This window comes from Sinocyclocheilus grahami, unplaced genomic scaffold (genome assembly GCF_001515645.1).
Source record: "Sinocyclocheilus grahami isolate Dianchi unplaced genomic scaffold, SAMN03320097.WGS_v1.1 scaffold188.1, whole genome shotgun sequence".
NCBI lineage: Eukaryota > Metazoa > Chordata > Actinopteri > Cypriniformes > Cyprinidae > Sinocyclocheilus > Sinocyclocheilus grahami.
The window spans coordinates 1,193,310-1,214,828 of record NW_015505367.1 but is presented as its reverse complement, the minus strand read 5'-3'; the positions used below and the strand labels follow the sequence as shown (position 1 = coordinate 1,214,828).

General features: G+C 35.5%; 1 protein-coding gene across 2 annotated transcripts in view; it reads right to left on the bottom strand.

The window, feature by feature from the left end:
* The window catches only part of LOC107594670 (netrin-G1-like), a 101,056-nt gene extending 81,154 nt beyond the window's left edge, over nt 1-19,902 (bottom strand). The window contains exons 1-3 of one of the 2 annotated variants that reach the window (XM_016284806.1): nt 19,405-19,446; nt 19,141-19,317; nt 12,617-13,207 (exon numbers count right to left, since the gene is read on the bottom strand). In XM_016284806.1, the coding sequence (XP_016140292.1) occupies nt 12,617-12,889 (273 nt within the window). In that variant the 5' untranslated portion in view covers nt 12,890-13,207; nt 19,141-19,317; nt 19,405-19,446. Of the gene's footprint in view, nt 1-12,616; nt 13,208-19,140; nt 19,318-19,404; nt 19,447-19,862 lie in introns of those variants that run through there. The other variant, XM_016284807.1, reaches the window with a different exon arrangement.
* Nucleotides 19,903-21,519: the final 1,617 nt, after the last annotated feature.

Here is a 21,519-nt window from a genome sequence, read left to right as displayed (position 1 = left end):
GGGTTGACATGATATGAATGTTGTCACACTATATTATATATATATATATATATATTGTAAGTTGTCACAAGGAGAACCTGCCTGTTATAAGCTTTTCAGCAAAAGCAATTGGGTCATTCCACGAAATCGGTGCCTTTTGCATCTCTACGAAATAATCAAACATAGATGTAATATAACAACGAATAAATTTGCAATTTAAAAACATAACAATACTATGTATTCTTTCATCAATATTACATCAAAAAAGTCAATTAAATATTATTTTAAATAATTAAATATTATTTATGCTGATAAGGGTAAGGTTTTTGGCCTGTTCCTCACTATTCTTTTTCATAAGGTTTTAAATTAGCTAAATTATATAAAAATCACATTTGCATATTGTTTTAAATATAAGCAGTTTTAAATTTTTAAGCAGTGTTTTTGACACAATTATGCATTTTTCTTATCAATTGTAATTTTTTTGTTGGTATCCCCTGATTTCATGTCAACCCTGTTACCCTCATCAAAAAACCCTTGTAAAATAATGTACATTCAAGTGAAATCACTTCTAGGATGTTACATCATCTCTCAACTAGGATTCCTACACTTAAAACAGAAGCATGTTTCTCTCTCACTTCTATAATGTTCTATTTGATGATTTATGCAGTGTCAATACTGTTACCAATTTAAAAATGTCAATTTAAACAATTATTTATTATAATTGAATATAGATCAGGGGCCTCATTCATAAAATGTGCGTGCACACAGATTTGATCTTAGAGTGTGCGTACGCTAAAATCCACGGCAAAGTTCATATTTATAAAAACGGTCTTTGACGTGGAAAAGTACTTACCGCCACGTCAAGGTCTGAGCAAGCCTACGCACTTTTCCTTGTGGCAAAGTCGGAGTACTGCAGCTATTTAAACATCTAAGCTGCAATAATAATAAAAGCAGTGTACGTGCAAGCATCGAATTCATCATAAACAACAAAGATTCAGTGTAAGAGGTTAATCGTGTAGTGTAGTCAGATTTTTTATTAACAGGAGTTTTTGCGAGATTAAACTGACCTTTTTAGTATAGCCTAATGTTGAGAGTTCTTTACCGCTTTCTGTACAGTTTATTCCATGTTGTTGTTTTTTATTATTTTATTTTACAAGAGAAATTGCGAAGTCTTGATTTACTACTAATGTGTAAAAAAAGGCATAAACGCATCTCCGACTGTTTTGTCTGTGTAGCCTATAATAATAGGCATGTCATGCAATAACGGTTTTAATATATTCTAATCAATAATATTTTTAACTGTTTTTATTTATAACACCTGCTACTTTTCTTCTATGAAAATGAATAGAGACATCAGCCTTTAACTTTGTTTTTGTCATTTACATAAGTTACATTTGTATAAAATACACGATATAGGCCTATTTTGTGTCAGTATATTAATGGCACGTTTGAGCAGCATTAGTAAACTGTGTAAATATAAAGAAATGACAAATCACATGCAGGTTTTTTCAGACCGGAGACCATAATTGAGTATTTTATAATGATGTGAAATGTCCAATTTTTTATTTCAATAATGTTTTTTAAAGTTTTGCAAGAATTTCGTGATACTAAACTTTTTATTAGTTGTCATAGCAGTGATTTTAAAAGTAGGGTGGCTCACTTTTTAAAAGATGACAATGTTTTACTTGAATTCATAGTTTATTCTTACTTTTGGAAACCTAATTGTTTTATAATTATTATTATTATTATTATTATTTCGGTTGTTTCTAGAAGTAGTAATTTTGATAATAGTCAATAGAAAAAATATAACCACACACACACACATTGTTTGTCCACAGAATAATTACACATTATTAGGATAAATAAAAAGCGTCCTCGCACACTGTAAAAAATGACCGTGAATTTAACGGTAAAAGACTGTAAAAATGCTACAGTAAAAACCTGTTAAATGGTTAACGGTAAATTCCCCTACTATATACGGTGAAAAACTGTATTGGACATTACATGTATTGGACATAAATTTTACGGTAGTATACCGTTTTTGGAAGTGAAAAATACCGTATAATTTACAGTGAATAACCGTAAATTGACATTCCCAGAATTCCCTGCGTTACATTTCAAATTTGATGTTGTTTTGTTGAAATAACTATGTTCCTTCTTAGTTTTTTCTTATCAGTTTTGTATATTAGGGTTGTGTGTTACACCTAATGTTGTTAAATTAATGTTTATTGCATTATTTCAGTTTCATGTGTGTTACCATGATGGTGTTTAGCGTTTGTGTGAATGACACTGTGTACCTTCTATATATGTTATTATCTAAAAACTGCTTGTGATGGGCTTTGATTCATCATGTGACTTTCTTATCACCACCTGCATTTGGTGGTTATCAGTGTATTACAAAGGTACAAAACAGATTTCAGTACTTCAGTAGGTTGGTATATTAACATTATATCAGTTAAGGAAATTACGGTATTTAACTGTAAATTTAAGTTAAAACCGTAAAATCTAAAACGTTGCTACCGTATTTTTTACGGTAAAATTCCGGTAACCACAGCTGCCGGTTTTTTACCGTAAATTTTACGGATTTTTTTTTTTACAGTGCACGATCGGACTCAAAGTGTTTTTTTTTCTTTGTGCCAGTCATTCTCAAGCATAGAAATTCGGATATTGGCGTGTGCTCTTTTATATTGTAATGATATTAATTAGGCGCGTTTACAAGGCGGAGATCTGACACCAGTAAGCTGCGCACAATTTCAAGATCATTTGCGATTTATAAATGTCACATCTGGAAGAGAGGCTTACGCACGTGTTTTTGTGCGCACGTTTGTTTTCTCTGAATCGCACTTACGCACTTTTGAGAAATGATCTTAGAACAAATTTAGGACGGTTTATATGCAACATTTTATAAATGAGGCCCCAGGTGTTACCCTGGGTGTGTATACTGATGCCTATGTCATTCAGTGGCGTATGAGCATGAGTTACATTTTAGCATTATTGGTATTGCTACTATTACTGTTGTTGTTAATGAGCGGGATTGGATGATCAGTCTCAATAAAACTCTTTATTTTTTCTTTAACTCATTGTCAATAATGCATCCATGTTCTGTAATGTAATGTGCTAAATCAACAATGAACTGACTTAAACTGAAAAATTTACTGTTTACAATTGTCATACAACTATGCTAAGTAAGTGCAAAACAATATAATGCAATTTAAAATGGTAAAACTCTACAGTATTATGTAAACAAATATGTGCAGTGTGCTGAAGAAGTGTGCGTCCTGTCATCCCTGTTACTCTGGTCAGTCCTGTGACTATGACGTCAATTCTGTTACTGTCAGTAATTTCATAAAAATTATAAAAATTATATTTGATACAGCCTTCCAGGTCTTTCCATTGTAACTTTAACTATATTTTATTTTGGACAAAACCCTTTTTTAATGTCTCTCTTGTAAAATATATATTTTTCTTAATTGACATGTGGTCACCCTGCAAAATTAGGATGTTCTTGGTTGTCTGAATGACAAATATTAAAAAATATATATATAAAAGGCTGCTAATATATGTGAAAACGTTTTAATGTCTCTCTTGTAAAATATATATTTTTCTTAATTGACATGTGGTCACCCTGCAAAATTAGGATGTTCTTGGTTGTCTGAATGACAAATATAAAAAAAAATATATATAAAAGGCTGCTAATATATGTGAAAACGATCACATAGTTCTAATTAAACTATAGTATCTAGTAACGTTTGTGTCGGTAACAGGGTTGACAAAAATACCAAAGCATGCGGTAGAAAAATAGTCATAAAATAATAAATTACATAGCCTGAGATGGCACAATGCAATTTCTTGTCATTTTAAGGTGTCTTCACTTCATGGATATTTAAAATTTTTTTTTTGATTAAACTGATTTTATTTTTAAAATTTTCCAATTGGAAAAGGCACCGATTTCGTGGAATGACCCAATTATGAAACATGAAACAAATAATTGTTTTGGCCAAAATAAATTGTAATTTTATTACACTTATACATAATATGTTTAAATCATACAATTACAACACATAAAACACATAACAACTTGCCCCGACCAGACATTTATGAAATATAACCTTGTTGCAAAATTATACCTTTGCTTACGATCCAACTTTATAGTCCACCATCAAAAATATGATGATGTTGCAGTATTCTTGTTAATACTCCAACATCATTATATAATATTCTTGTTAAATAAATATTCTAATTAACAAGGTGATTGAACTGAACATACAAAGCAACTGCTAGAGAAAACGCACATTTGTGTAATTGAACTTTTAACTCAAAACTCTATAGTTGCTGAGATGCAGCTCTGTGACAACAGTCTCTACGGTGCATAGAGACCAAAGACCCATTTACTGCTTTCCTATTTTATCACTGCTTGACACTATTTCTTGGATGCACTTCTAAATAAAGGCCCTCATGAATAAAATACATTACCTTCAATCATGTTACATAATTCACATTTCACTTATATCAGGTGATCTGTAACTCTACATGCCAAGAGTCTCTCGCACTTTCTCTGGGTTGATTTGCTGATCTATAGTTTATTGTAAATGTCACTGAAAGTGTAAAGGTGTATGTGCCAAAGGTGTATTTTTTTGTAATTAAAAAAATAATTGAATTATAATGGAAAAGATGTTCAGCTTTATTAAACATATATATGCACATTTTTAGTAGTATCATTTTATTAGTATACTGTTATGTGATGTGTTGATCATTCAGACTGTTGGTATTAATTGTACTTATCATGCTAGCACATTAATACCTTGCTGCAGTTCTGTTGACTATCTGTGAGATTTTCACAGAGTATGTTGTGAATTCAGTGAGCATGAAATAGATTAATATTTAAAGAACATTTTATGACCTTGCCTCCTTCAGTGTGTGTGCCGCCAATGCTGCACACATAAATAAAAAAAATGTCTAGCTTTGTAACATGTTGCATAGATAACATTTTTGATGCTTCGGTTTATTTTGCCCAATAATTAATTTATGATGTTATTGCTATGTGATGTAGACTTGGGAGTTTTAAATATTTTTGAAAGAAGCCCCTTATGCTCACCAAAGCTGCAATTATTTGATCAAAAATAAAAAAAATAATTATATTGTGAAATATTATTACAGTTTAAAATAAATTTTGTTTTTACAGTAATATATTTTAAAGTGTATTTATTTCAGCAGTCATTTCTCCAGTCTTCAGTGCCACATGATCCTTCAGAAATCGAATAATCTAATCTAATATGCTGATTTGGTGCTCAAGAAAAATTTATCATTATTATCAATGTTGAAAACAGTTGGATTGCTTTATATTTGGTGGAAACGGTGATACATTCATTAGAAATTAATACAACTATTTTAATAAATCTTTTGTAACATTATAAATTGACCAATTTAATGCCTCCTTGCTGAATAAAAAGTAATCGTTTCTTAAAGAAACAAAGTCTCAAACTGTTGACCCCAAACTTTTGAACTGTAGTTATGCGGCTGCTTATCAAATAAATAAATAAATGCTTATCAATTTGAGTTAAACTTATTTCATTATGTGAGGTGAAATATGAAAAGTCCTGTGCTAATTTGTTCATGAAAAGTATTTTTTGGGTGCATAGATTCAGTTGATAAAACATAAAAAAGACAGTGGCTATTTACACTGTGTAAATAGATATATGCTATTTACACTAAGTGCAAATAGTTATGGATGCTAAATACACTAAGTGCAAAGAGCGATAGATGCTATTTACACTATATGCAAATAGCATATTTTCTTAGCGATAAATGCTATTTAAACTAAGTGCAAATACAAATTTACACTAAGTGCAAATAGCAATGGATTCTATTTACACTAAATAGCAATGGATTCTCTTTGCACTAAGTGAAAATAGCAGTATTTTTAACGATATGCTATTTACACTAAGCGCAAATAGCTATAGATTCTATTTACTCTACATTAAAATAGTAAGATTTTCTCTATTTATACAACTTATTGCAAATAGTGGCAATTATCTGCACCTCGGTTTTGTAGTAGGCTACATTATAAAACAGTATGCAATAACATATTGAATGTAAATTATAATTTTAATTCAAATTATTAAATTGATGCCACCTTATTGGGACAATGAATCCCTTCCTTCACCGTATACCCTAACCCTACCCAATACTTTAATTTAAATTATTTGATTATTTTCTTAATTTTTATTGAAAATAAATGCCTTTCTGATGTGATATGAGATTTGAAAAGGGAGAAAAAAAAGTTTGGCAAAAGGCAGGTTCGAACTCTCAGGTACTTCCGGTAACGCTGTACACAAAGCAGCACTGCGCTCACAAATGCTGCTTTATCAGGCATTGTGAAATGAAAATGAGACCAATCGGACCAATCACCACAGATTTGCATCACGAAGGAGGGGTTTGGAAAAATGAATCGTTAAACGAACTGTTTGGGAGTCGTTGAGCAAATAAGGTAAAAATAAATGCATATTATAAGACAATGAAAGTGTTTTTTGATCTTGCATGCATGTCAACCTGTTGTTGGGGACTCCCAAAACCAAAATATGAACCTTTCATTACCCATAATAGGGGCACTTTAATGGCGCTTTTCCACTGCATGGTTCACTTTTGGGGGATTTTCCACAGGGTACAGTACCTGGTACTTGGTACTTTTTTCAGTACCACCTCGGTTGAGGTTCCAAGTTTTTATTTTATTTTAATTTTTAATTGAAAAAACAAAACAAAAAACATTTACATACAAAATAGGCATAAACAAACAATATTAACCATTTACAGTTCTCAAAGGGCAGACATAGTTGAAAATTATAATACATAACATTAATAAAGTCTTAAATCAAATATAAAGTAATGAAAAGAAAAAAAGCATTTAGAGAAGAGAGAAATATATATGCATACATTATATATACAGGTGCATCTCAATAAATTAGAATGTCATGGAAAAGTTTTTCCTTTCACTCAACTTTCTGTTAACATGCTTGGATACAGCACTCTGTGAACAGCCAGTTTATTTGGCAATGAATGTTTGTGGCTGTACCCTCCCCTCTGGACAACTGTCAGATCAGCAGTCTTCCCCATGATTGTGTAGATTGTGTAAACCAAACTGAGAGACCATTTTGAAGGCTCAGGAAACCTTTGCAGGTGTTTTGAGTTGATTAGCTGATTGGCATGTCACCATATTCTAATTTGTTGAGATAGTGAATTGGTGGGTTTTTGTTAAATGTGAGCCAAAATCATCAGAATTAAAAGAACCAAAGACTTAAACTACTTCAGTCTGTGTGCATTGAATTTATTTAATACACGAGTTTCACAATTTGAGTTGAATTACTGAAATAAATGAACTTTTCCACGACATTGTAATTTATTGAGATGCACCTGTATATTGAGAAATAAACCTTTGGTAGGGTACCAAGAGATGTGGCAAACGTTTTAAGTTCATTAGCAAAATAAGGATAGGAAGGAGGGGTTTTCAAAAATCTGCATTTGTGAATTAAATATTTAGCAAGTTCAAAAAGGTTATTAATCAAATAGTGTTGTGAACAATCTTTCTTAAGTACACCAAACTTAATTTGTTTGTATTCAAGAGGATTTACACATGTAATAAAACATTACATTTTACTGTACAATTGGGACCAAAAATGCTCAGTGGTTTCAATATCAATTCCGCAAAATTGACAAGAGTTTTCTCCAATATCAAACTTTGATTTAAGGAATTCTTTAGATGGGTATATGTCATTCATTATTTTGAAATGAAGTTCTTTCACTTTAGGGAGACTTGGAAAAGTAAGATAATTCAGTCTAATTTCCTTCATCTCTTCTGGGTTAATATCTTTGAAAATATAGTGACGTTTAATTCGATTTGGATTAAATCTAGAGATGAAGATACTTCTAATATATTTGTTGATACATTTATGATCTCTAATAGACAAATTACCCAGACAAAGAGATGGGAGAGAGAATGTCACAGAGTAGTGTGAGAGAATCCCTTTTACCAATAGTACCACATTTTTTGGTATGGCATTCACAACTGTGTCAAATTCTTTAGGGTGACATACAAATCCATGTTTTAAACAAAAATAATTGTAATTGAGCACATTACCATAATTGTCCATCATGTCCAATAGGGAATAAATATGATATTGAACCCAGTTTTCATCAAATGTTATGGTGCTGTAGCGTCTGGACCACTCAAACACACAATATATATATTTTGTTAGCTAGATTTCACAAATACTCTGTAACACCCCAGGATGTGTGTGTGTGTGTGTGTGTGTGTATGTGTATGTTAGACCAGTTTATGTGTTTATGTAGTATGTTGGACTAGTTTAAGTGTTTATGTAGTTAATAAAACTTTACTTGTATCACACTTGACGTGTTCATTGTTTGCTCATAACCGGAGTCACTAATCATGCAGATTTACGCTACAAGCTTGGTAGAATTGTACAGTAAGAAAGTTATTTCCCTTAACCAGGAAATTAACGTTCTTAGAATTGACAAGACAGTTGACCCTGAGAGGTCAGCTAAATATCTACAGCGGATCTAAAATATGAATAGTTAATTATAACTAGTTATGGTTAATTGTTCATATTTCCTGTCATGAGCTGATTCCCCAGGGGCGGGGCCCAGCGTCTCGTTCGGAGTGCCCGCAGACGACAGGATGTTGATCACTGCATCGTGGGGACGAGCTAGGCTCTGGAGATGAAGAATCGGCTGTGTTGCCTCCGTCAGGAAGAGTGGCGTTGCCCAAGTCAGATCCAAAGCTGACCGCTATGCTTTCCCGGGCCGCAGAGAGTGTCGGGTTGCAGTGGAAACCCCCTCCATCTCCCGACTGCTCGGGACTGGATGATTGGTTCCTGGGGGTGCCGCACGCTGATCCCCGGCAGTCACCTCCAGTTCCATTCTTCCCGGAGGTGAATGAAGAGTGCACCTTTTTCTGCCCAAAACAGAGCTGCTAGTGCTTATTCCGTCCTCACTGCCCTCGATGGCGGAGCGGCTAAGGGGTTTGTGGAGATCCCCCCAGTCGAGCGCGCTATTGTGATGCAGCTTTGCCCGCAGAGCGCCGCCACCTGGCAGGGTAATCCATGCCTCCCGTCCAGAGCATGTAAGTTCTCGTCCGCACTAACGGCCAAGGCTTACAGAGCTGCTGGACATGCCGCCTCCGCCATGGCCCTCCTGCAAGTCTTACCAGCCCAAGGCGTTGAACCAGCTGCACAAGGGTAGTTCTGACCCAGGTGTGATGCAGGAGCTGCGCACAGCGACAGACCTTGCTCTGCAGGCAACGAAAGTCACTGTGCAGTCCACCCTGGTGGTCCAGGAACGCCACCTTTAGCTTAAACTAGCGGATATGAGGGAGTCCGACAAACACCGCTTCCTGGATTCCCCGATCTCCTAGGCTGGCCTCTTCGGCGAAGCGGTGGAGAGCTTTGCCTAGCAGCTCTCCGCCGCACAGAAGCAGACGGAGGCAATTAAGCACATCCTGCCCCGGCGGCCCGCTGCTGTCAACACCCAGCTGCAGCTCCTCCGCCCGCTCATCGCCGAGGGCGCCCTCCCGCTGCCTCCACCTCCGCTCCAGCTCGGCCTCAGCAGCAGCCTTCACATCGGCCGCAGCGTGGAGCTGGCACCAGGAAAGCGGCGCAGCCTGTCTCTGCCACTGCCAGGCCTGTAAAACGCCAGAGCAAATGGCGTTCCTGAGACGGGCGACCCGGAGACTCTGTGCAACGGGCATGCAGCATCAGGCTGCTGGACAGGGCCTCGTCTGCAGTGGCATATCAATTGCCTCGAGTTGCTAGCAGTATGGCTAGCATAAATAATTAGTATAATAAATAAAAAAGTATAAATAATTTTAGGGCTGGTATTTATAACTCTATTCACGTAAAGATATTTTATTAAGTATTTTGTCTTGTCGCCTCTTTTCCAAGCCTACACAAATAATTATTACTTTTTTTCGCCTTTCTCTATCCATCTTGCTCTAGATCTTACATATGCTCCTTTAGCTTTTTGAGTATATAAATAATACATTTTGAATTGTAAAGATACAATTTGTAATTTAGTTTCATTGTCCATTTCACTTTTATTACATAAATCATTAAATTCTCTCATTCCTTACTTTTTTACTAAATTGTATAGAAAATTCTCTAATCTTGTGTTTTAAATATTCCCATTTACTTATGAATGACATAAGGTCCTTACACAATGCCACATTTTTAATTATGGACTTAATTTGCAAGCAAAAGTTTTTTTGTTTTAATAAATCAGCATTGAATTTCCAGTCACCCTTGTTATGTGATTCTCTTTTGCCCGAGTTGAAGGATATAAAGATGCAACAGTGATCAGTTAAAGGTGCTGCGGATATTAATATATCTTCAATAAAATCAATTAGGCTAGATGAGGTTATCGGTTGAGGTTCCAAGTGAACCTTACCATTACCAAAACGTGACGTGTAAACTATGCTGATCACTGATTGGCCAGAGAGAATCGTCACTACCTGCGTCACTGAACTTGTGACACAGAGACACAACAGAACCCCTAGATTTAAATCAGCACAGCCAGCGAAGGATCGAACACAACTGTTTTGAACGAGTGCACCTCTTTTTAACAACCAAAAAATTATTGCTTCGTGTTAAGAAAGTACAGACGTTCCTCTCGTTGATTGCAGAGGAGCGGATCCAGTGAGAGCTTGATAGGGCGATGCGGAATGAAAACGTTTTTTAGGAGTCGCGGCAGTGGAGGCGGCACAACTATAAGGACATATGAATAATCCCGCCCACTCTAAAGCGGTACTAAACTGCAATGGAAACGCAAACCGAGCCGTGCCGTACTGAGCCGTGCCGAACCGAGTCGTACCACACACTGGAAAAGAGCCATAACAAGCGTCTTTTGTACTGTTGACTACCCCAATCACACGTTGGTGGGCGGAGTTAGTGTAAACCTCCGTGTTAGTGTTAGCCTCTGCCAACAAGGCGGGCTAATAGAGTGGGGGAACTATGACATCACTTTGTAGGCCCATCGGCTGTTAGCATCGCACTGGTTCCCTCGACAAAAAGCCAATAGGATTTTTTATGAAACGTACACGTTTTGTCCATCAAGATAATCTTCACAAAATAATATAACTTTTATGAATTTTGATGCCAAAATAAAAGTGCTAGAACTTAAAAGATAAACTTAGGCTAAAAACGAACTATAGCACCACGGTCTCTCGCCTTCAACGTCACCACCACCATGCTTCCCACAACTTTTTAAACTTATTTTTAACATGTTCAATGAAAAGGATTTAGTCTGTATATGAATTTATATAAAGTCAATAAAGTCAATAAATCCTTTTAATTAAAAATGTGTTTCCACGTACTATTCAATAAAATTCTAGTGCATTTAATCTATTAAATAACAGCAGAGTGAGCGAGTTTTTGGATATGGTAAGGTTAAGCTTATTTTAGTGAATAAAGTACCACATTTCAGCTATCGTTTTGTTAGGGTGGATACACAAAATGTTATTTTATCCTTGCTTCTAGAAAATCCTCAATCTATATGCTTTGTGACAGCTTCATGTGGCCATAAACATTTAATTTTAACATGGCTTTAAGCACTATGCATCATTAAAATTTCACTTTCACCGCAAATAAGCCGGTAAATGTGGTGTTTACATGGAATAATCGTAATATGAGTTTACCTTATGGTCTGAATCCAAAATCTCCGCATCAGTAGGAAAGCAATAAAACGAGCATCTTCCATCCGAAGACTTGTTGTATTTCGGGGCAAAGCAAAAAAAAAAACATTGTCGAACAACAATATAAAATGCGGGAAACTATTAATTGGTTATTCTACAATTAACTATACTATAAATTATACACTACGATTGGAAAATACTGTAAATTGATAAACTGTTTGGCACGATGATGTTTAATGTCTCCGACAGCGCCTGTAGTCCCATTTAGCAACTTGTTAGCAACCGTCTTTGAAATGTAACAGTTTAAAAAAAACACGAGTGGGGTGTAACTGGTGTGTTTTATGTCGTAGAATAAAATGTGAAAGTATCTTGAGCTTGTTTGAACCACAGACCTTATTTTAGAGGATTTAACCAAACTCCCATTCAAAAAACCCATTGACTCTGGGATGATGGAACTGGAAGTGCTAAAATGCTAACTCGCTTCTGGGTTTTTGCTTACAAAGTGGCATCATAGTTCCACCACTCTATTTGCACTTAGTGTAAATAGACACTCCGATAAAAAAAATCTGCACACCAAACAAATTTTTAATTCATGATCCATTAAAAAAATAGTATTTTACTGAAGATTATCATATAAAGTGACAACAGAACAGCACTTTATATTTATGTTCAGTAAAATAATATTTTTAATTGATCTTGAACATTAAATTTGTTTGGTGTGCAGATTTCTTTTTTTGTTTGTTTGCTTGTTTTTCATGAGTTATACGAGATATATATTGTTGCCTGTCACAATGAACAAAAATGTTGACTGGTGAGTGCCACGATTGACCAATCAGAATCAAGTATTCTAGCCATGTAATACAAGCAATATAATGTGTTGTTGTATACTGGTTATGTGATTCTCTTAGTCACATCAAGTTTGTAAAAATGTATCAAACTCACCAGGGCACAGTACATCTCAGGTGGGTCTCCGCAGGTAATGTTGGGTGGGTCCAGAGACACAGTCAGGTATTTGGTCATATCAGTGGCCTCAGGCTGGCAGGCCATGTAGTGCCAGGCCAGGCGGTCTTCTGCATAAACCTGGGACTTACAAACATCATAGTGCCCCCATGAGGCCGGGTAATGCTGTGTGGCATGACACCAACTCACCCACAGGGCCTGTAGTACAAACACTAGCAGTAAGTACATGGTTGCGCCTTTCTTCTGATGCCTCATTAAATGGATTCTGATAGATAATAAGCAGGCAGAGGATGATGAGGCAGACCGCCTCTGTGGTAACACTGAACTTTAAAGGGGAAAAAAGACTGGCATCTGTGCCAGTTTTGACTCGGCTTCCTTAGGCCGCTCTAATTTCACTCATTTGTTTCTTTTTGTCTGATTGTGTTGCAGGGGCGCTTGAGCGTGTTTTGACAAAGTTGCGGCAAGCACGGGTCACCGGTGTGAAAGAATATTAATTCCTTCTTGAAGCCATTAGTGGAGGCCATTGCAGATCATCCGCCTGTCCATCGCTGTTTCCCGTATGCTCTCAGCAGTCTGTGGGGGATAAGAACAAAAGGAGGGGAAAACAAGAATCTGTCAGCGGAGGAGCTTTCAGGACTAGTGTTGTGCGAATAATGAGGAGCCCGGTGGAAAAGGTGAGGAGGTGCAGGTCAAGTGTTTTCTATTGCTGAGATGGACTTCATGGAGAAATATCCTAAAAATACCAGCTTATTACGGAAGACAAATAGCCAAACATCCCTCTAGGCACAAACAGACCGTGTAATTCTGCACATCTTTCCACAGCGCAACCCTCAAAAGTCTCTCAGCAATTTGAGATGTCAAGGATTCCGTTCTGAGGCAAGCAGTGGTGGAAAGAGGCCAATATTTTTTCTAGATATATAAATGGTATGCATACTTCATATTTCATCGACCTTAATGGATTTCATAGACCTTTTAATGTCAGAGACAGATGCCCTTATTACTAGTGCTACACTGCAAAAAATAGTTTGTGAGGTGGCCTAAAATGTGCTTCATGCGATAACATAAAAGTAACTGGTTTTATATAAGTAAAAATATTTAATTGGATCCATTTAATATGACTGAATCAACCAGGCCACAGCAGGTTACAGCAAATGAAAGTCATTTTTAAGGGTCAGGTCAGGTTGAACTAGCTGTCGGGCTAGTTCACCTAAAAATTTTATTTCTGTCATCATTTACTCACCCTCATGACCAGGGGCTGTCAAGTTCCAAATGTGACAAAAAAGCATCATAAAAGTTTCATCAAAGTGGTCTGTATGATTCAAGCACTGCATTTAAGTCTTCTAAAGTCATTCAAAAGCTTTGTGTCAGGAACTGAAGAGAACGTAAGTAGGTATTCATAAAATATCTCATCTATCATAGCTCTCAAATCTCTCTCTTTCGTTTTTAAAATATGCACATAATAAAATTTGGTATATTGAAATAATTTACAACACATAAGAAGCAACGACCTGTGGCATTGTTGCCATCAAACCTGGTGTGACACACATTTTAACGCACCATATTTGAATATGAATGTACATGAATGAGATTTGAAAGGTGCACCAGGGGAAAAGATTATCAATTAATTATGTTTTTTTAATAGTGCTGTCAAATGATTAATCGCGATTAATCGCATCCAAAATAAAAGTTTTTGTTTACATAATACATGTGTGTGTACTGTGTGTATTTATTATGTGTATATACATATATATATATATATATATATATATATATATATATATATAGACACACACATATAGTATATATTTAGAAAATATTTACATGTATTTACATGTATATATTTATATTCATAAAATGTATGCTATATATAAATATATTTAATATATAAACATAGCATATTTTCCTGAAATATATACATGCATGTGTGTGTATTTATATATACATAATAAATATACACAGTACACACACATATATTATGTAATCAAAAACTTTTATTTTGTATGCGATTAATCTCGATTAATCTTTTGACAGCACTAGTTTTAATAAATTTCTGCCTTTTCCTCATGCAAAGCTATCATATGGTTTCAGAAGAATTGGAATATATAATGTGCAGTAAGTAAAGGCCTGATCACATCAAGAATAACTACATATAACTATAACGTTATAATGACTGTTCTAATTCTATGAGAATACTGAAGTCCACACCACAAATACAATGATAAAGACACAGAAGAATGATATAAATGGTATCGCTTGCGGAGCAATTTCTCTAGCTGAGCTTGAGCATTTAAAGTGGCAAATGACATATCTGCAATGCACACTTATAATAACCCGAACATTATCGTCCATTGTTGTGGAAGCTAATATTGTTATCTTTATTGTTCTTGGTCTTCTTTTATGGTGCTTTTTCACATTTTGGCTTCGAAGTCCCTTGTCACCATTCACTTTAATTATATGGAAAAGAGCAGTATGAACATACTGCTAAATGTCTCCTTTGTGTTCCACATACAGTAAGTCTAGTCCTTTAGAGTAACATTTTCACTTTTTACAGTGTATCAGTAACTATCAATCTTTTAAAATCAATAATAAAAACATGCACACACATTGGCCATACAGTATAAAAAAAAGGGTTCTGAATGTACTTCATCATATCCATCAAAATAAGGAATCCTTAATGTTGGGGTATGATTGGTTGACTTGATTAGGTCCGTGCCCCCTCAAATAGGGGGACGAGCCATGATAGATGAGACAGAGCAGCCTCTAAATGTGCTTTGTCAATCATGCTGACGTCTAACAAGGAGCCAATTACCACGTTCAGCCCCTGGCACGGGGCAGGATGTGATTAATAAGACATCACTGTATAGCCGTCAGCATCATGGGTTTCATAAATAAAATGTCAGTAATAGGACTGAAAGAGTGGTTGCTCTAAAGCACAAGAACAGGCAATAAGTTAAAGGTGGCAGTCATGGATAGAAGGATAGATAAGGTGCGGTCCGATATCACACAAGTGTTTTATCACACTCCTAATCCAGATAAAGCTTCAGACTCCCAGTCCTGTGATTGGGTTACAGTAGAGATGGGAGAGACTTTTTTCCCTCCATGCACTTAACACTAGGAATTTGAGAAGTGTGAGCTTATCAGGCTTGCATTAGAGAGGAAACTAATACATCAGAGGGAGATAACAGAGGAACGAGAACTTCCTGGAATTTTCTAGAGATGAATGGAGACTGTGGAAGCGCCAGCTCATCACAAATAAAAGGAGGGTCTTTCCAAAATCAGTCAGAAGTGGCTTCCTCACCACCTTGGTATTGAGATTCATATGTAAAAACATTATTTCTCACAACATTGCCCTGTCTTTATATCATCGGCAACAATTTTTTTTTATTAATATCTGTATTATCTCCATGGCAGATCTCCATCTCCATCTTTTATCATTTTAATTATATTGTTGTGATGCTTAAATTCACTTGTTGCCTCTATTTTTTATTTTTTTTTAAATAGTGCAGAATTGGCCATTTGTCAGTTATCTGTCATAACATCAAAATAAATTAAACTAAATGTTAGTTTTATTTTATTTATTTATTTATATAATATTTTTTTTTCATTATGCAATCTTAAGCAGATCTCAAAATGAATATCCATCTTTCATAATTTCAGTTATTTTACTGATGCCTAAATTCACTTGCAGCATTTAAAAGTATTGTACTAATTGATTTTTCACAAAATAGTATAGAATTGGCTATTTGTCCATTTTCAGCCATAGCATCAAAACAATTATTGACAGACCTGCAATGTCAGTACCTCCTAAATCTCAAAGGAATAATTGACCCGAAAAGAAACTTTCATAATTCATTGATGATGAAACCTCAAGTTCCAAACCCATATGACTTTCTTTCTTCCGTGGATTACAAAAGGATAAATTAGATGCTCTTTTGAGGTGAAGATTATAAGTGAATAACTACTAAAATTCCATTTAGTTCATGAGTTCTGTGAAGTACTTTTATGGTTCTTTTGTCTTTTTTTCTTGAAAGCTTCAATCGTCATTCATTTTAATTGCATTAAAAAGATTGACCACTACATTAGTCAAAACATTTTATTTATTTTTTTTATTTTAATTTTTTTGTATTCCACAGAAGAAATAATGCAGGTTTGGAAAGATAAGGCTGAACAAATGACAATCTTTCATTTTTAGGGCAAACTATCCCTTTAATAGGGGCAAATTCCATTTGAAAGATTCTCATAATTCTCTGCTTCACAGAAAGCAATACATTTTTTACATTGATGCTTGAATCTAACAGCAGAAAAATAAGAGATTTTGCTATGAAAAAAGGACTATGAATGTTTTACAAGTGTCCCATATGTTCATGTCAAAAAAAAAAAGTATAGCGATGGCTTGGGTATTTTTTTTATCTCTACTTTTTTTTCTCAGATCCTCTGAAAACACCCCCCTGTGTCCACTTGTATTTTAATCCCCAGACAACCAAAGCATACCAAAGTGTTTTTAAGTCAGTAGACACTCATGGCACATGGCTCGCGTTGGTTACAGCCTCTCAGGTACCCTGTAAAGCCACTGTGAATACTTCTATTTATTCAATGGTCTTTCCACTAACCTTGTTGTCCCTCAAAGTGTCAATGCTGCTGACATGCCTTGATCATTCTACTTTTTCCCTTAACCCCCTCTGCACTGTTCACTTCCTCTCAAACACAAACTACCACATGCTTTACATGGTAGCTTTGTGCGCAATGGGACTGGAGCTGTTCAGGTGCTGAAATTGAAACGAGCTCTAACAGCTTTGCGCCCTGTAATCTTTTTTTAAAGTTGTGAAGCTTTGTTTTCTGTCAGTTTCTGAACTGACAGATTAGCATATGCTATGGTGTTAATGATGTCAGTAAGAAAAAGAAGAATCAAGCATATCTGCACTCTTAAAAATAAAGCATCTAAAAGGCGGGTTTCACAGCCATGCCATAGAAGAACCATTTTGGATTCCCAAAAGAACCTTTCAGTGAAAAGTTCTGAAAAGAACCATTATTATTATTATTATTATCATTATTTTGAAGAACATGTTAATAATCTAAAGAACCTTTTTCGACGGCAAAGAACCTTTAGTGCAATGGCAAGTTTCTGTAGATATTTATCACTGAACCATAGAGGCCAATAAAGAAACTTTATTTTAAGAGTGTACATTTCAATTCTAAATCTCTCTCTTTTTTTATAAAGCAAGCTGCTAAACTTTGCAGGGACGCTTCACACATCTAAAGTGCTTGGCATGTTCTTCCAAACATGTAAGAATACATCAATCTTTCCATGAGTAATGCCAATCAGCCTGCCGCTTGCTTCCCATCAGACCATATTCACCACATACCAAAGGAACATGCATAATGAAATGCCTCTTTCCTGAAAGGTTTGCATGCTCTGGCACACACACAAAGTGACATGAGGTCTATAGTGCTACTCTCATTCCCATACTGATGTACTGCCACACCGCTGAGATCAACAAAGAGTCACGTCCTTCCAGTTAACTCCACTGAAGTAACATATCTGTGTTGAGCTCCAGTTATGAGGGAAACAAATGCCATTTAATGAATAATCATTAAGGGACTGAAACGTGATTTATCTGTAATCTTCCCTTATTAGATTTTTAAATGAAAACATCATATATAGTAATGACATTCATGATTAATGGACAGCCTCTTATGATTAAAAATAAAGTTTTTTTTTTAATGGTGCTTTGCTAGGCTGAGTAAAGATCTTTCTTCTCATTAGCTGTAGGCTTCTTGAGTTTAATATACTGTATGGTTCTTTAAAGATTAATTTAAATGTTTCATTAAGGTTCTTACAATAGTTTCTGAGTTCTTAAAAACACCTACATATTGATAATTTAGATAACTACAGAATAAAAAGGGGCTTTTTAATTTATTCTCCTGATGCAGCAAACCATAAATGCTTCTTTTTTTTGCTTCTAATTGAAACCTTTATTTTTAAGAGTGTGAACGAGAAAGAGCAACATGGTAATAGTCTTTAACTACACAGCACTAGACAAAATGCTTTCTTTTGGAGACAAAACACTGTTGATCTTCAATGTCTTGACCGCACCTGGAAAGCTCGTGCGCATGAGGAGTGGAAAGGTAATGAAATAATATGAGCTTGTGGTCAAATTATGCAAATTACAAACTGAAAGTGCGATATGCATTCCTTTAAAACAGAAAGCAAAAATAATGACTAGAAGAATTAGTAAACTGTGCCGTTTAGAGGGAATATAGTTCTAAATTTGGATAAAGAGGTTGGTCGATTAATGGAAAAATTGGAGGTGTCAGAAATAACTAATTAGACAGGGAAAAAAAAACACCTGAACGATCTCTTATATAGAGACACGGGTCATATTATACCGAGCGTTACGTATTTATACCTGCCTCAGTTGATTTCCTCCAGATATGCTGAGAAAATACCTGTACATGGATGGTGATTAGACTCTTTTTGCAACATGCGAGCGACAAAAATAACCAACCTTGACAGTTTTCCAGACAGAAAACATCCAGTGAATGAATCCGGTCTTCACTGTTCAGATCATATCCCAGAAATGTTACTCCACAGCAATTGACTGAATGCAGTGCACAGGTTCTCCTACACGTCTGTCAAATGTTAATCGGCCAGCTGAACATACTTTACTGATAAGAACTCCAGCCTTTGTCAATAAAAGTAATCGAAATGACACTCAGTCTGTAAAATGCGAGTTATTACAGCCAAACCTCCAGTTAAATTCAGCGCTTACCTATCCTGCCCGGGAGAGAACAACTAACCTGCTGAAAGCGATCATCTCCAAATGTAAGTTTGAGGGAATGAAGCGTATTCAAGCCGCGCACTTGAGCTCTCCGCTGGGTCCTAAAGGACCCTCAGCCGCGAGAACATTTGGACATCTGCTTAACCTTTCAGGTACCTAAACTGTACATACAGGCTATCTCAAGACCTAGTGAGCTGCATAACTAGGCAACATGTTGTCCATTAAGGGAATCACTGTTAAGTTAGGTAGTCTTAGGGGAAAAAAATCAAAGCCTATATATTAATTTGGCTAAACATATCCAATAGAATAATCCGTATGAGGAATTTTAATTCAAATTGCAAAAAGATCTTGATCGTTTTCAAACAGGCATCCGCGTGAATTAAATTAAGTGACAGTAAAGTCGCTTACGTAAAGCTGTTATTTTTTAATAGTACTTGACGGTTACTGACCTTTCCGATCTCTTACAGAAATAACTAAATGTTGTTTTCCGATGACCACTTAGGACTGAAGATGAGGACTATATAGTCTCCTTCCTCGTGTTTTCAGCAGAGTTCAGATCGTGCGCATGTTGAATGAGCAGCAGTGATTCCACATGAGCATGTACATCGACTCCAAGCATTTGAATGATTACTTGCAGACTATTTTCAGTTTTTAGTGCAAATTACCTTAAAGTTAAGTTGAAACGTTTAATGTATTGATCAGTTTGATATTCAGAGGCTATTAGTGCATCAAGACTTTAACAAACACTGGATTACTCAATACAACCTTGACAGCAGCGTTTTCTCGTCACACTTTCTCCCTTATATTGCAGTTCAGTGCATTATAATCTCAAATCTTTTAGATCAAATAAAGTCATACCATTTTGCTTATGCTTTATATTGAATGAGAACTGGGGCTGTCAGACTCCAAAAATGACAAAATTTTCCATTCGAGTCATGCTGGATTCCAAAACTCCAAAGCTTTCAAAACTCTCACATTCAAATTTACCTCAAATTCCTGTGCCTATCATATGTAAGGCAGATTTGAATGTACTAGATTTGAAAGCTGTCACATGGCATCAGGAGACTTGGAATATAGTGCATGAATCATATGGACATTCATGGTACGTTTCGTCCTTTTTTGTGCATGACAGCTTCAGTTCCCATTCGCTTTTGTTGCATTGAAAATCAAAGAAAATGCACTCTTCTAGATGTATCCTATAGATTAAATCCTGGTTAGGTTGCAATGTTGGTGTTGCAGTCAGCCTTAGGAAAAATGCAAAGTTTGAATTTGATTAATTTGAAAATCTATTGATTTTCCTCAAGGGGAGTAGTTGTTGTACATTTTAGTATGAGCAAACTCATACTGCGTCATATGAGTTTGCCATCTGTTTAAACGCAAAATATTACAAGTTCAACATGAGATCACATGAGGGTGGGTTTGTATTCTTCCATTTTCAGGGTGTGGGCAGTTTCTAAAAGAACAAACTGAATTGCAAAGGTTAAAAGGGTACGTCACCCAAAAATAATAATTTCGTCAAACTTTATTCATCCTCATGTTGTTGCAAAACTGTATGAGATTCTTTCTTCTGAAATGTTTTTTTTTCTCTCCATATAATGGAAGTCAGTGGTAACCAAAATGTTCAGGTTGCTAATATGCTGCACAACATCTTCTTTAGCTGTAGATCTACAGCAGAAAGAAAGTCTTACATGTTTGGAACATCATGAGGGTGAGTAAATTATGACAAAATTTTAATTTTTGGGTGAACTATGCCTTTAAGGAAATGTCAATTGCCTAGAGTGTTTCCTGTGATATTGATAATTATATATTAAGTTTTCATTATAAAATGCTATAGTGGGTAAATGTGTTTATAAGAGAGAGTGAGGGAGATAGAAATAATTGTGTTGTGGCTTGCTTAAAGACAATTGATATGTACATTTAAAATAACTGGCTCTAGTGTAAAGTGGAGAATGCTTGTAAAGGCTTTACCTTCGCAATACAAATGACTTTAAAATGCGTGTCTTTGCTGATAGAGATCCTGTGTGATTGTGATCTTACGTGTGACTCAACAAGCACACATTGTTATTGATTACCTAAGCCATTTATATGCAACAAAGCCCTATAAAC